Source organism: Vidua macroura, chromosome 5 (assembly GCF_024509145.1).
Source record: "Vidua macroura isolate BioBank_ID:100142 chromosome 5, ASM2450914v1, whole genome shotgun sequence".
In the NCBI taxonomy this organism is placed as follows: Eukaryota; Metazoa; Chordata; class Aves; order Passeriformes; family Viduidae; genus Vidua; species Vidua macroura.
In genome coordinates this window covers 29,874,875-29,891,386 of record NC_071575.1, presented here as the reverse complement: position 1 = coordinate 29,891,386, position 16,512 = coordinate 29,874,875, and the positions used below count along the sequence as shown (strand labels likewise).

General features: G+C 39.8%; 1 protein-coding gene across 3 annotated transcripts in view; it reads left to right on the top strand.

The window, feature by feature from the left end:
- ITPR2 (inositol 1,4,5-trisphosphate receptor type 2) overlaps positions 1–16,512 on the top strand; it is a 242,810-nt gene that overhangs the window by 154,636 nt on the left and 71,662 nt on the right. For all 3 annotated transcript variants that reach the window (XM_053978468.1, XM_053978469.1, XM_053978470.1), the window contains exons 38-42: positions 9,744–9,852; positions 11,421–11,608; positions 12,670–12,853; positions 13,446–13,702; positions 14,604–14,804. In XM_053978468.1, the coding sequence (XP_053834443.1) occupies positions 9,744–9,852; positions 11,421–11,608; positions 12,670–12,853; positions 13,446–13,702; positions 14,604–14,804 (939 nt within the window). The remainder of the gene's footprint in view (positions 1–9,743; positions 9,853–11,420; positions 11,609–12,669; positions 12,854–13,445; positions 13,703–14,603; positions 14,805–16,512) is intronic.

The window sequence follows — 16,512 nt, the reverse complement described above, 5'->3', positions numbered from 1 at the left end:
ATTCCCGATCAAGTTTACTGGAAATTTATTCAAGCTGCTACTACTACATGTTTTGTTGTTGTTTTTTTTTTTTTTTTTAACTGGGGTGCATGAATTATAATTATTTTCAAATTATCCCTGTCAAAATAGATAGGTAATAAAACGCTAGACTGGTAGTGTTTTCTAACTTTGCTCTACTTTTCTGTTCGTCTGAAATGCCACCTAATTTTGTAGATTGTAGTGAAACCAGTGCAGGAGCTGGCCTTGTTTCAGATGGGAATTGTTCTCCTCTGCTTAGAAAAGGAGGGGGATGCTTTGTTTTCCCTGCTGTGCTGTGCAGCATAGAGCGAAGGGACAATCTGCCCATCACTGAGTCACCACTTAGGACCACTTAGGACATCTCCTGCTGTATCCTTACCACACCCACATTATTTTTTGGAGCTGATTTGTACTGGTTTTGCAGCAAGGTGGATGTTAAGACAATGTTTCCATACACCACTGATAACACTTCAAATATTTCTGCTGCCCTGAACCTCTGCAAGGTTGGTTCCCTTTCGCCGTTCCTGTTCTGCTGTGTGGATGGAAGCTGCTGGAATATATTTTGACCAGCTGTTTTCCTCTGCACTAGCCACAAGTATATTTGGAGGCTGACACAAACACATATACACACTTGGTTTTTCCCCCCTTAATGCTTGAAATCCAAGAAATCAACAACAATTTGGTATCTGTTTCCATCTAAGAATGCAAGAGGTGTTTCCCAGAAGCATCAGGTGTGTTGATCATTTTGTCAGGCTGGCTCTCGGGGCACTCTGGATACAGGGTTGCTGATCGCTGTCCAAAACACATCTTTAAATCATGGAAAGACAGAATCTGTCAGTTCTGTGTGTTGAATGTAGTGGTGTTCAGTGGAGGTGAGTGGCACTGGAGGAAAAAATGGTTGGTTTTGACTTGGGATTGTTTTGAGACAATTCATAAGTCCTTTGATTATTTGGCAAGAATGCTGAGAATTAGTTTCTTTTCTTATCACTTTTTTTAAAAAGTAATAAGAAAAGACACTAATTCTCACTTCTAACTGAATAATTCATATTAACTGTGAACATTTCTGTTGGTTGGAGAAAGTGACACAGGACATGGTTTAACATCATGTACACAGCAAAACTAGAAACCATTAAGAACCAATGAGAAGTACTAATTTAGTATTATATTAGTACTACCCACAACTCATGTCAAATCCAAAGAAAAATTTCCAGAATCCTATAACCTGGATTGCAAAATAATTCTGATAACCTGGTTTAGGGAGTGCATAGGTTCCTTCAAAGGTAAGCGGTGACATAAGTACAAATTCCAAATTTCTGAAGTGTCATCATCAGTTTTTCATCATTGTGCCCTTCCAGAGCCTGAAGGAAGCCCACAGGAAAGATGGAGAGAGACTCTTGACAGGGGCCTGGAGGGACAGGACAAGGGGCAATGGCTTCACACTGACAGAGGGGAGATTTAGATTGGATATTGGGAAGAAATTGTTCACTGTGAGGGTGGTGAGGCCCTGGCACAGGGTGCCCAGAGAAGCTGTGGCTTGCCCCATCCCTGGAAATGTCCAAGGCCAGGTTGGGTGGAGCTTGGAGCAAACTGAGATAGTGGAAGGTGTCCCTGCCCATGACAGGGGGTGGGACTGGATGACCTTTAAGGTCCCTTTCAACCCAAACCAGGCTATCATTCTATGATTTTGTGATCTTTACCAGTAGACAAGGAAGAAATCAGTGGAACAGGTGGCAGGTGAAAATGAGCAGAAAACTGAAATACAGAAAGAAGTGCCTCCTGAGCTAATTTGAAAGCTCTGAACCAATAAGTGAAGATTGTGCTATATCTGATCCAAACCAGGGCAGGCACTGCATCTGCAGAGAATCCCTTACCTAGTAAATCTCTGGCTTTGAAGTTCAACATAACAGCAACATGGCAAAAGAGAAAAATGTCATGAAATTGTTGTTTGGCCACTTCTATTATTTTCCATTGTTGTCTGTTACAAATTGCTCATAAAATGTCAAAGCACAGTAGTGCTCATAAGTATGCATCTGGAAATTAAGTGTCTGCTTTGGTAAATATTCACATTAGGTCACTTAGAGGTAATTTTTTTTTCTTGCAGAGCATGAGGAGTTCCACACAGAAATCCTGTTAAAAAATAATAGGATTTGTGTGCATAACTCCCTGTGCATCACTTTGAAAGTTTACCCCCTGCAGCGTAAGAGTTAGATAATTTTAGTCTTTCAAAATTGTGCTTCTCTGATCTGGTATTTTCCTGCAGTCTGTTATTGATGGTGCACTCATAAATGCTTCTAAATAATCGTGATCAAATCTTACATTGTTTTCCTTCCGTGGTGGAGAACTTGAGTTATTGTGTATCCCAGTGCTTTGTCTTGTACTGGAGGAAGTCTGAAAGGAGAAATTACAGAGGTGCAAACATGACCTGGTTTGTAAGTGCACAGTTTATATGCACAAGTGGCAGATATAAACAATAATATTTGCCCACAGCAAAGACTTGTTCTCTCTCTATATAAATGCATATATACATATCTAGAGGTCTGATATTTGAACAAAAAACTCCCATTCAGCAGCTACTAATACTTTATGGCCCAATAGAAAAATTATATAATTACAAAATCAAACTGTGTTTTTCAGTGTTTTCTACTCAGTCTAAGTCTAAATGTCCCAATGCAGTGGTTTTCACTAACCCAGTTTTTCTCTCCTGCTGTATTCCTAGTGGAGATGCTTTTTAGAGTTACTGTCAAAAAAATCTTTCTCTTAATATGATTTCTTGAGTTTCTTCAGGGTGCAGAATTGAACAGTTATCAGGCAAAACCTGTGGGTTTGTTTTTTTTTTTTTTTTTTTTTTTGTGATGTATCCAGTGTTCTTTTCCCTATCCATATTGAAAATGGACTGGCAAGAGCAGTTGTTTTGCAATAGTTTGGCACTTAGGCTTCCAGCTTTCTATGGAACCTGGAACAGCAAGGGAAAGAAGAATTAAAAGACTGCTCAAAAAATGAACTCCTTTTTAGAACAACTGTCGTTTGGTTTTAAAGAAGGTCATGCTTGGTTTTTTTTTTTTTTTTATCTGAACCTGTTAATGCATCTCTGCATTAGTTACAGTCTGAAGTTTATCAGTTCGTATTTGTGATGCAGGAAATTTGTATTGAGACAAGTGGGATTCCTCCCAGTTTTGTGTAGGATTGAACAATGGTACATTTTAAATGTGGGGTGTCTCTGCTTAATGAGAGACAGCTGAGAGGTGTGGGTGGCCAGCTCTGCTCTCCTAAGAGAACTGTGTCATGAAGTCTGGTGCATATTTTGGGTTGCTTTTTTCTTTTTAGACTTGGATAAAACGCTTTTGCCTGGCAAAGTGCATGTCTGCTCCTTCTCCTACTTAAGTTGCTGGCAAATCTCCTGTTGATTTTAGTGCAAGCAGAACTGGACACCAGCTGGACCCAAATTCATATTTGAAAGTGCTTTTTTTTCTCTGGTGTGAATAAACTCCCCAGTGTGCAAATAACTGTGCTGTTGGGTGTCATATTTTATTGGTGAAATTATATCACTTTCAACTATCAGTTGGCTATGAAAACATCTTGTTGCAAAAAGATCAAAACCAAGAAAAAGCTCACTCTGTGTAAAAACAAACAAACAACTCCCCAAAACAAACAACTTCCCCCAGTTCGTGAGCCCCCTGGAAGTTGCTGGCATCATGAAAACAGAAATTTTCCACTTTGTGGACATAATAGGAGTCAAGACTTCGGGGCTCTCTTCCAAGCCCATGCTTGTGCAATACCATGCGTGTGGTAGCCATGGCCTCAGCTGATCCCTTTTGGAGACAGGGAGATTTCTGTGTCATCTTGCATTTCAAGAGCAGGTTGAATCATAATTTAAAGCCTTATAAAACCACGTGTGGTATCTTCACAGAAACCACTTGCACAAAACTCCTTCTCCCACCATGTTTTGTCTCCAAGAGAAATATGGGAACAAAATGAGTGAAAAGCAACAACAACAACAACAAAAGCAGCAACCAAAAAGTTCATCCTGAAGTGGGCACTCAGACTAAGTAGAATAGAAATTTCATTTGTAAATAATGACAAGAAACATATAGAAGTAGGTGTCTTTTAAACAGTCTTCATAGAAAGCCAGGCTTCTAACCTCATCTATATTTACTACAGGAAAAAGTAGCATGATGTCTTCATAGATTATGTGAGATGACATTTTTGTCACCCAGCTTGTTCTCCTAATGTAGACCACAAGATCTTCAAATAGTTTCTGTCTGAGAAGCCACCTAGTCGTGGTTTAGTAACTGCCAGCAGTACAGACTATCACACCTCTCCTTAAGCTGTTCCAATAGCTAAATGCCACTACTGTTATATAAAATAAAAATAAAATTCATAACCCACAAACTGAATAATCCAACTGCCTCTACCTCTTTTCTAGCTGAATTTCTCCATTTTCAGCTTCTCACCAGTATGTCTTGCACCTTTTATCTTTAGACTGAAGTCATCCATTATATCAGATTTCTTATGTAGATAGTCAGAAACAGAGTTCATGCTTAAACTGATAAACGCAGTAGATTGAATGCCTTGAATTTCTGATGAAAAGACTTGTTTTATTCTCTAATCACTTTCATGGAGCTTCTCCAAACCTGATCCAATTTGTCAGCATTCTTGAACTGTGGACACCAACTTGTGATGTGGTATTGCTGCAGTAATGTGCATGTGAATAAGTGAGAGAGTCACAAATCCCACATAACAGCTCTTGTTACCCTTTGCAGAACTGTGGGATCTGGGGAGTTGTCATTGCACTGATTTTTCTCCTAGGCTTTTCATTCTTCCCCAAAGTCATGACCTCCTAGAACAGAATCCTCTGTGGTTCTTCTTGTTTGTTTGTTTGTTTTGTTTTTTGTTTTGGTGGGGTTTTTTTGGGTTTTTTTTGGGGTTTTTTGTGTTCTGTATTTTATTGTTAATAAGACATACAGAGGTTTGGACATAATGACACTTATATTGTTTACTTCTAGTCAGTTTAATAAATGATGTCTAAATTGTTAGCAGTGACTTGACTTTATCCCCCCCCTTTTTTTTTTTTGTGTGTGTGTGTCCTTTCCAAATACAATTAATAATTATTTTCTATATGATTTAATTTCATTAAGAAAAGTCCCAAATGAGGCAGACAATACATATTTCATGAGTTTGCCCATTAGAAGCCCATATGTTTGTTTATGATTTCTTGCTTTAAATTGCACACTGAATTGTGTTGGTCACTGAGTTGTTAAGCCATTTGATAACTATCCTTCTGGGCTTACTTAATCAAAAATTTTGCCTTACAGGATTGTGTCACACTGCACAGTTTATCAAACTTTACCAGAATGAAATTTTCATTATTAGCAAAAGCAGAAGATAATCTTCAGCAGTTTCAGAAGGTCTGTTTTGGCAAACCTGTATTGAGGCAATTATTACAACATGATGCCATAATTCAAACTGCCATCACTATATAATAGCTTCCTTTAGTTTTGTGTTAATGGCATGCAAAATCAGCCATTCCTTTGACTCTCCCAGAACTGATATCAAACTCATGGCAGGGGGCTGGATATCATTAAAAAGTGTAAGAAGTACTCTCTGGAACTTCTGGAAAAGTATCATTGCATGTGAGATGTCTCACAGCTCTCTGGGATTTTGTGTCTCTTCCAAACTTTCTGAAAACCTGTATTAGTAGACCAGAGATCCCCAACAGCTCCTCTTTTATACTTGGCTGCAAGTTATTCAAATATGAAGATTTAATAAGCTTAGTTTTCATGCCTCTTCCTGGATTAATGCTGAAATATAAGCATTAATTACCTACATGTGATACATCATCCACCGTATCACAGAAATACTGGTTGGATGTAGCTGCCTTTTCTGTGTAATCACTGATAATCTGAGCATCTCCACTTCATTAATTTAATACAGATTAAGAACCAGAAAAGATTACCAGACCCTCTAGTTCAGCCTCCAGAACATCATATGTATAATTCCAACTCCTTAAGAAGTGTGCAGAGCTATATAAGGCAGGACAGATAAGTTTTGGTGGTGTAATAGGGAGAGCTGGTGCTGATGCAGGTATCCATGATAACCCATATGTATACCTCTCCCAGCCATTGCTTCCTGGCACATCCTCATGTGGAGCCAGCCTTTTACAGGCTCAGAGAGGGCAAGTGAATAAACCATTGTATTAAGGCATCTAAATCAAGTTTAAAGACCAACTAATGTAATTAAATATGGACTGAGAAAATGGAATTTGTTTGTGTCTACATGTTCTTACTAGAATAATTATTCCCTATTGAAAACTTTTGACTGTCAATTCCCATCTATTTAAAACTGCAACAATATCCAGTTGTTGCTTTCTTGTGTCCTCAGTCTCTATCCTAGCTTTTGTTAGGGACAATGCAGTGGTATTCATCACCAACAATAAGACTGTTATGTTTCATTGTGTTTTTTCCAAAGCTATACAATGTTCTAGCCATTATGGAAGGGTTGCAGTCAGCTGAGTGATGTTTACATGTCACTTCCATACCCTAATAAGAGGTATAAAAGAAAGTGTATTGTAGCCAGCAGGGGAGAGATTCAGCTTGGAAGGCCAGGACTTCTCCCTCATATAGAAACGTAATCAGGGAAGATAGCACTGCACTGCGTAGTGTGCTTTTATTTTTGGCCTCTGCTTTAGTGCCACAAGTGTCAGTAGTAGTTGCAGCAAACTGCTTATTCATGCTGCTGCTGTGATTGTTTGCTTTTGGGCAGTATTAATTTTGTGGCTGTGCTAAGTTAGGAATCCATTCCCAAGGACATCAATGGCATGGCTGTCTGGCTTGTCCTGGCAGCGGCCGGTCTCGTTCGTGTGATGGGAATGTTCCTGACTGTGTTTGCTGGCGTTCCCATAAAAGCATTCCCACACACCTATGCCAGTAGGATCAGCACTTTTTCTGGAAGCAGGGTCTTTCCAGCTTTTTCTAGGATGGTGCCTCACAGTCACATGCTGGAAGTGACGGGCGTTTCTGATACATTCCTTGGGCGTTTCTCTGTGCACTTCTCAGCCCTGGTTCGTGTAGCTGGGCTCTTGTGCTCTTTGTAGTGGCAGCTCATTTCACAAGACTCATGGAAGTCGTATGGCTGCCTGAGGTCATCACAGAGGAGATGAAGATCCCGAGTTTGCAAATATGTGGATTGAGCCTGGGGGTGCATTTCTGACACAGCTGTCAGGCAAAGCAGAGGTTCCACCACATTTCTGCTTTTCGAACATGGCATCCTTGACTCTTGACACTTTGGCTTCTGGGAACTATAACTATTGTCTGGATTTATGGGAGGTTGAGAGAGAGCAGGAATCCTAATAATTAAGACTTCTTGGAAGAAGAAATGAAATCTATTCCTTAGTTGGGATATGGGTGGAGCAGGATTCCTCTTTCTGTAGCCAGCTGGAGAAACATCTTCATATCCTCTGGGATCTTTGAAGGTAACAAGGCAGGAGGAAGATGTTAGATGTGCTGGTAGTTACTTGCTTTGAGATATTCAGATCCCAGTGCTAAATCACTCCGTTTATTAGTCAAAAGCTGTTTTATGGTTTTAAACATACTTCTTGATAAAATAAGGGCTGTTTTGGTTGAACAATAAAGCTTGTGACCACAGGTAGTATTCTTAACTATATATAGATGGCTTTTGGTGTTTCTTCCCATGACTGCTCTGTGGCTGTTTATATAATGTACCATTAGTCATCAACAGACTGCAGAGGTTGCTGGTTGAGGAGGTTGACTCAAACTGAGTGGTTAGTCAAGTGCTACGGCAAATGCCAGCCTTTCTGTTGAAAAGATCATGTCTCAAGACAGTGCCCATTCTGGATTGAGTCCTAGTTGGGAGTTAGGAAGGGTTTCTGCTCTGTGATCCTATTTGTGTGACAGTTTTATGATTCTGTGATATATATGCCTGAGAAAGCTTGAAAAGGGGCCTTAGTCTTCTTCTCAGTCCATGTTTATCAGTTCTGGTGGCAACTCTTTTCCCATCACTAATATGTTTTTCTTCTTCAGGAGATGAGGAAAATGAGGTTCACTTTGCTGTGAGACACTGGAATTTGGTCCCAGCTAAAGACAGGATGCTGAGCAGGAGAAGCTGGTGCTCTTACCTGTCTTAAAATTGCTTATGAGCTTGGTTACTGTACCTTGTCCATTACTGTACCACTCCAGGTTAAACCCCATCACAACCAGGCTGGGAAGGAATCTGTCTCTGTGTGAGAGACTTCTGGTTCTTTGCCTTGCTCTGTAGCGCAGAGCACACTGGATTAATCTCACCTGGAAAATCCACCCAGTAAACTCCCTGTAGGTGATCATTCTTATTTTTCTTGCAATATACTATTGTATTGATCACCCTGTAGGTGATCCTTCTTACTTTTCTTGCAGCTATTGTATTTACAGCTTTTAATATTTTACTGTAGGCCTTGTACTTTCCTTGGCTGTATGAGGGAATCCTGTACAGACTATCATCAAATGAAAACATCAAAATGGGAGAACTAGGAAAGAATGGCTGGTTGGTATTGTCAGGCAGCACACAAAGTCCTGCATGTTGGCACTTTTTTCAGGTGGACAAGGCCATTGTCTTCAAGGCCCACGAAGCAGTGAAGTCCCTCTGTGGTTGCCACTGGAAATATTGCCAAGTTAACCGGGAAGTGGGAGTGTGAGAGTGCCTGGGACTTGCTTCCCCACTGCCTGCTGTCTGTGGCGGCCACAGAGATGTTTTGATTGAAAACTTGACTGCTGCACTAATGTGCAGGCACTGGCAAGCTGCTGAATGCTGAGAATGCTTCAGATATTAATATTTTCTAGAATTTCTTCCATTAAAACCAGCAGTTTAGTAAAAGTAGGGGAAAAATGTTCAATTTTAATGCCAAATGCTTTAAGTGACCATTTTTCCCCTTCTGTGTTGAGCATTGGAGACCTTACTTATTCCTTTTTATGAAATCTGAGGTTACACATACACCTACAGTTGTTGTGTTACCTTCTGTCTCTGTAAAGCTGAGTGCTGGCTGCAGGTGTTCTGTGGAGACTGAGGGCAAAATAAAAATGCCAAGTAATTGGTACCCTGACTCTCCATCCAGCGTGTCCTGTGTTGCAGAACATAAATAAAATGAAAGGGAAGATCTTCAGAGAGCTGCATGCAAATTTTGACTGGTTGTGGTTTTGGAAGTCAAGGAACAAGGTGATACAGAGAATGCTTTTTAAGCTGTTCTATCAAATGTCATATCTCTGTTTTAATATTTTATGTGATGTGGCTTCTTTCAGATGATCAGCTGGATTATCTAAGATCAGAGAAAAGGGAGTGGTACTACTCAGCTGCAGAAAATAGGAAGAAAGTGCCGCCATGGCAGGGTAGGGCACAGACACACTGCAGAGCACTGGCTATTTGTGGAGCTTGTTTCAGTACACACATCTCACAGATAGCCAGACAGAATTACTGAAGTGGAGGTGTTTTATTTATAATGAATAAGTTTAAAACAAACTTCAAAAAAAAGTTTATACAACACTATTTTAGAATTTTTCCCCTGGGATTTGTTAGATAAGACCATTAGATATTTGTTTTCTGGACAACTTTCCTGTTTGTGTGCTTACTAATTATAATGGAAAGACCTACTAAATTATGTATCTGTGTTAAACAGCTTGCTTTTCAAACAAAGGAAATTGGCCACAACTCTCATTTCTTCTATTTTTATCTTTCTCTTAAAGGGCAACACTTTAAGGAAAATCCTCCTGTATCGGTACTTTAAAGGGGAATATGGAAGTGGTATGAATGGGCCCCTGTCTGCCAGCTACAGCAAAACTGCACAAGTGGGAGGTAAATCAACACACATCATTTCAAGAGACCAAAATTAGCAGCACTGTTTTTTCTAATAGTCACATTGGACATGCTCCAGGCATTCAGTTGGTAAATAAATCAAATATGTTCTGTAACCACTTAGAAGAGAGGTAGTATCAGAATTTTCTATTTTTAAGTTGCACACACTTGTCTCAGATGGTGCGTTTGGAGGTACCAAAGTAGGTACCAGTAAATCCCCATTCAGAACTTCAGCGAAGCAAAAAACTTGTGAAGAGAAATGGTATTGTTTCTGGAAACTAAAGAATTTTTTTACAATCCTTTATTGATATATGAAAAAAATAAGATCGAAGGAAGAGCTTCTCACAAAAATACTGCTTAGACAATGGAACATATTTTCCTGAGAGGTTGTAAAATGTGTTAGTTCTTGTTACAACTTTGCTGGACAAGACTCTGATGAACCTCTCCTATCTTCCTGTGGGCAAGAGGTTTCAGTAGATGATCTCTGTAGGTCCACTATAAGCTATTTTTTTGTATCATTCTGCTGTGGAAGCCACAGGAAGTTACTGCAGGGTGGTTTCTAGGAAAACCCATAAAAATGGATGTCATAGGAAATGAGGCTGGAGCTAGGTATAGAGCCAGCTCGGAACTGCATTTTGCATTTTCAGTGCACACTGAAGGCATGCCCAGATTTGTCAACTTTTGCAGATGTTGCCCAGCTGTTCCTCCTTAACTATTTCAGTGTAGACACTGAAAATCTTTGCAGTCTTAACATCCTATATGCCAAATTTTGCTCTCTAACAAATAAGTACTGAAGTTTTACTATTTTTTTAGTTCTCTCTAAAAAGTGTGTTTGTGTATGGTTTCATCACAAAGTTTGAAGCATTTTAATCAGTTTAATCAAAGTAGTACTGTCTGATTAAAGCAGTACTGTATTTTTTGCTAATGAAGTAGGCACAGTTACATCTTTAGAGAGTAAGAATAGCAGGAAAGATGATCATCTGTGATAATAAAAGGTGGTTGATTTAATGAGCTGATACAATTTAGCAAAATTTATTCAACCCACACCTTTAATTTGGATTAACTCAAGTCTGTGTTCTTAAAAGAAGCATCATGATGATGATGGTGATGATGATCTAGGAGTTGGCAAAAGCATTTGGCTGGAAGGTCAGACCCATAACCAGGGTGGATTTACCAGGACACAATTTTAGTGTAGATTAGGCCTGAGATTGAAGAACAGATTTAAGAAGGGTCTCGGAGCACTGACCCTACTCCCAGTTTAGTGTATGCAGCAGAGGAATTAAAAAAGGGTTCAGTGAACAAATCAGTGTCCTTTCCATCTTATTTATTGTCTGAATATCCTGGCAGAACAATGGCTTGGGGATTTGTTTTATTTCTTATTCTTAGAACCCAACATTGCAGTTTCGTACAAAAATCTTGTTTTTATCAAAGGGAATTTTGCCTGACAGAATTTCAAAATTAAATTTATTACGTTGCTATTGTGTGCTTTATCACTACTAATAGGTTCATTTTCATACATGTGTGTGAAGCAAACACGAGCAGTATTTGTGTCTTTGTCTAATTTGCAGGTGGATTTTCGGGACAAGATGCAGATAAGTCTGGGGTGACCATGTTTGATATCCAGTGCCTCCTGGACAAAGAAGGTGCCTCAGAACTGGTCATAGATGTGATAGTGAACACTAGAAATGACAGGATTTTCTCCGAGGGCATTCTGCTCGGTATTGCGCTGCTTGAAGGTGGAAATACTCAAACACAGGTACTTGTTTAATCTGCTTATTCACGTATTGATTCCGAGATGCATGTGGTCTGGAAACAAATAAAGAGAACCTTTTTGCTGTGAGTTCTCTGAGAAGTTTGTCACTAGAATATGTACCACTGTAATACAAATGTAAATATGCCCTATTACTATGCAGTAGCTCTTTAGGAGAAGAAAATGTTTTTCAGCTCTCCCTCTCTGTGTAGCACTGTGCTGCTTTTAATCTGGTCATTGCTATGTGAGCATTATCCCCAGTTATTTTATGCACTCTTTGTAAAATTAAAAATTATAATACTTCGAAGTTTATAATAACACATTATTTTCTGGAAACCTTCAGAGACATTTATAAAAATCTCCAAAGAGAAAAAAACCTGGTCATTTGAGAAGATCAGTATCCCAGTCGATAGAAGATATCTGCTTTAAACTATGGTTTCTAGGTTTTCTTGTGAATTATATCCCTCTCACACATTTAGCCAAATCAGATGATTGAGGGAAGAGAGAGAATTGATATGATGAGGAAAGGCTGGGAGATTGGGATTGTTTGCAAACTGTTGCAAATGGTCCTCAGCGTGCTTGACAGTTATACTGAGGGACTGGAATTAATAACCTAAAATAATAGTTAATAATAAATTCTGTCTGTAGCACAAAAGAAATGGATATAATCCAAGCTATAATATTACATGTTTGATGTTCCCTGCTTTCTCTTGTTGTTACATAATAAGTTACTTTTGACTGTTACTTGGAATGGAATATCATGACTAGTAAGCCTGGAGAAATGGAGAGTGTCACAAAGTAATTTAACTTCAAGTACAATATTGTGACATTTAAAAGACTGCAAATAGCACTGTTCACCATTTTGCCCAAATTTTAAAACATTATCATTAGCCTTTGTTACCAGCCTTGTATATCACTTTGTGAAAGAACTGGTCAGGCAGTGGCCAACATTTGTTCTGTGTAAGTGAAGTAATTATTCATCATTTGTTTCACAAAAAAAAAAAATAGTGTATTTTTGTACTTCTTCTTCCTTAGAAGATTGATAGCTAAAGATTTTTTTTTTTCAGTATTCGACTTACCAGCAACTAAAGGAGCAGAAAAAGTCAGAAAGGTTCTTTAAAGTGCTGTATGATCGCATGAAAGCTGCTCAGCAGGAGATCCGATCCACAGTGACAGTGAACACTATTGATTTGGGGAGCAAAAAGAAGGAGGATGACAGCGACCTCACCATATCTGTTCCCAAAAAGAGAGGTAAGGAGGCACCCCTGGGAAGGAGAGGAGCAGCGCATTGTATTGACACTGCATGTGCTGCACTACTGATGCTCTGCTGAACTGATCAATAAGTTTTAATATTAATCATTGCCAATTTGCATATTTGCCTGTTTTTCTCTGAATTACAGTCCATCTCAGGTTGGCCACAAGGAATTAGCTTTAATGAAAACAGTGAAGCTCTGCCAGTTTGCATCAATAAAAGCTATTGAGCCGTATTTTTAGAGGAGCAGAAGCAGAGGCTGCTGCTATTGGGGATATTTCACAAGAGCAAGCGCAGGAACTGATTTCCCACCCTGTGGTCTTCCCATTGTTCCCATCATTTATTGTATATGGGAGAGAAATAGTAGGGCTTTTTGTGTTAATGTTCTGTTTGACTCTGGTTTGTGGTTTATTTGGAACATGCTATCCCTGCATGAATGTTGCTTTGATATTCTTTTTGAGTTGCCTAGAGGTCTTTGAAAAGTTAGGCACCAACAAAGAAAAAGTTGCATTCATTATTATTGTTTTCTTATTGTTTAATCAAATCGGGAGAAAGACTTTCACAAATGAAGGAAAACGATCTTCTTTTCAGTTAAGGATTCAACCCTGCATCTGAAAGAGGGAATGAAAGGACAGTTAACAGAAGCATCTTCTGCAACCTCCAAGGCTTACTCTGTGTACAGAAGAGAAATGGATGCAGAAATAGATCTGATGGGCTCAGGAGCAGATGCTGCAAATGCAGAAGAGAAGTCTGCAGAAGAAGCAATCATGAGCCCTGCCATTGCAATCATGCAGCCAATACTGAGATTTCTTCAGCTGCTGTGTGAGAACCACAACCGAGAGCTCCAGGTAAAGTGTTTTGAGCTGAGCTTTTATAGGGGTGTTATTTGAGGGGCTGCACCTTCATAAAGGGAGAAAAGCACACCTGTGCCTGGCCCCTGTTACAGAATAGGGCTGTCTGAAATGTTGGGGGTTTTTGGTCCAAGGGATAAAAGAGCCCTTTTCAAGAACCATTTGGGTTCTGTGTTGGAGGAGTGCATATTTATATCCTCAAAATTGCTTGGGGATCTCAGCACAGCCACATGGAACTGAGGAGGGTCTAAATGTCCCTGCTAGTAAAGTTCCTATGGTCAGTTGGTGGATCACTTAACACAGGCTTGAAGAGCACAGGAAGTTTCTGGGTACTGCCCCTTTCCCAAAGTATCGCAACTGAAGGCTTTAGGATGCTCTGTGTGTCCCTGCTATCAGTTCTTTTGGTAGAAATTACTGTCCCCATAGCAACCTCTGCAAAATGTATTTTCTGCAAATATACATCAGTGCCATGGCTAGGAGTGGTTTCTCCCCTTCCAGCTGTGCTTGGGGTGGTTTGAGCTGAGCTCCAAAATATGCCACCAGACCTGCTTAGCTGTGGGGCAACAGCTTCCAAGGGCTGTAATGGGTGACTGGGAGCAGGTCTGCAGGACATATAAAAGACATTTAAGGCCAGTGCAGATGTTTGCCAAGTTCACTTTCCTAAGCCCTCCCTGCTCTATGATTTAATCAGATAATAGTTCTCAATTGCTGCATCAAGGCCTAATATATTTTCTGTAGTAGTGCAGTGTACTTCAGTACCTGAGACACAGTGGTCATATGGTTATAAATTATATCCTTCAATGTTTTAATGAAAAAAGACTAAAAGACTTTGTTTGCCTTGACTCTCTTCCTATTTTTTGTTTTGTTTTGTTGTGTGTTCCTTTCCTTCACCCATCAGAATTTTTTAAGACATCAGAACAATAAAACAAATTACAACCTTGTTTGTGAGACCCTTCAGTTTTTGGACTGCATCTGTGGGAGCACCACAGGTGGGCTGGGCTTACTGGGGCTGTACATCAATGAGAGGAACGTGGCTCTTGTCAACCAGACACTGGAAAGCTTGACGGAATATTGCCAGGGCCCGTGCCATGAAAACCAGGTAGGGCTCAAGAACTTCTGGATGGAGAAGGCTGTACCTGAATGTTGGTGTCTGGGTGCTTATCACAAACCTTTGAGTATTCCTGATAACATAAATTCACTTGGAGCTGCTATGACTAGACTTAACACGCTTCAAGCTTTTGTGAGGCCTGAGCAACCCTTTTAAGTAAGAGCTCAAAACAGACTCTTCCTGTAGTACCTCTGTTCCTCTGAGGGTTTGCAGACCTTTTGGAGAGAGTTTCATTCTTGTGTTCCCGTGTCCGTGCCTTAAACCTCACTTTGTGAGACTGGATTTGGAGTCCCAGTTTTGGAAGTGCACTGCAAACACAGGCTTGTTTGTGTTTCCGTATGTTTCATTTTCACACATTTTGCCCTTGCTGGTGGTTATACAGTTTGCTAACATTTACTTTCTTTATTTCACATAACTGCCACAAAGTTTAATTTGCCCTCCCAGCATACCACCTAGCAGCATCTTTAATTATGGTATCAGTAGTGAAATGGATGAGACTTAAGACCACACTTCTGATCTCCTATGCCTTGCTCACTGCAGCCTTTTGAAGTCACACAGCTGTGATTTTTGGTAGAAGTCTCTTTAGTGCCTTGCTGAAGAAGTGTAGGAAAGTAAAGGATGTGGTTAGATGCTGCCATATTTGATCTGAAGAGAACTGCAGTAAAATTGTCATAGTGCATGAAACTGCAGAATTTTTGCTACGGGTTAGCAGTGGGAAAATTGTGGTGAGCAAATTACAGAAGCAATCTGTTCTCTATGCTAGAAATAGTTGAAGAAATACATGCAGTATTAATGCTTCTTCATTAATGTGCACCAATGAAATGTAAAGTGCTGTTACTGCCATTGCTGGTAATCAGCTGCCTTTACTTAATATTTTAAAAACAAAGAGAAATCCTTTAGTGGTCTAAATTTTGAACAGTAATATTTAAACCACTTATGAATGGGAAAAACAACTGTAAAAAAGTATAGCTACAGGACTGGAGATTAGAAAAAATGTTACAAATTAACAAGTTCTCCAACAAAGTTATGTGAGAAGCACTGGAGGAGTGCTGATATGGAAGGGAATGATGAATTACACTTTATTACTTAGACCTATCTGCTGGGAAGTCACTCAGGATTTGAATTATATTTGTTTACACCAACTGCAAGTCTAATTCAATATATTTCAGGGGCAAATGCTCCACACTCTCATTTTGATTTTTCCCCTTCTCTCTGTCTTCCTGGAAGACTTTTCCTTTCCTGTTGTCCCATAAACCTGCTAAAGGAAAAGGTGCCATAGACTGTTGTATAACTGACTGTTATACACAAGGCCTAGAAGGTCCAGAACTCCAGTTGTAAAGGCATTTGGGAAATACCACTGGTCACAGTTTTGAATTCCATATCCAGAAATACCCTTCTTTGCAGGATATGTCTAGATGCATGGAGACACCTGTGATTTTCCTGAACATTTTGTGCTGTAACAGCAATATTAATGCTGGCTGCTGAGGGCAAATGAAGAATCTGAGCGTGCAAATTTGGTTGTGCTTGCAGTCAAGCTTGTCTTTTATGTCTGAGGCTGGCATGTGCTCAGCTGAATCTGGCAGTGCTCCTGAGGGCTGCTGTCTGCAAGTTGTACTGCTTGGTGCCAAGCCCTGCGGGATTCTCTGGGAGCAGATTTTAGCTTGCACCACCTTTTTTCCAGTTGGGTGTTTCACTACTG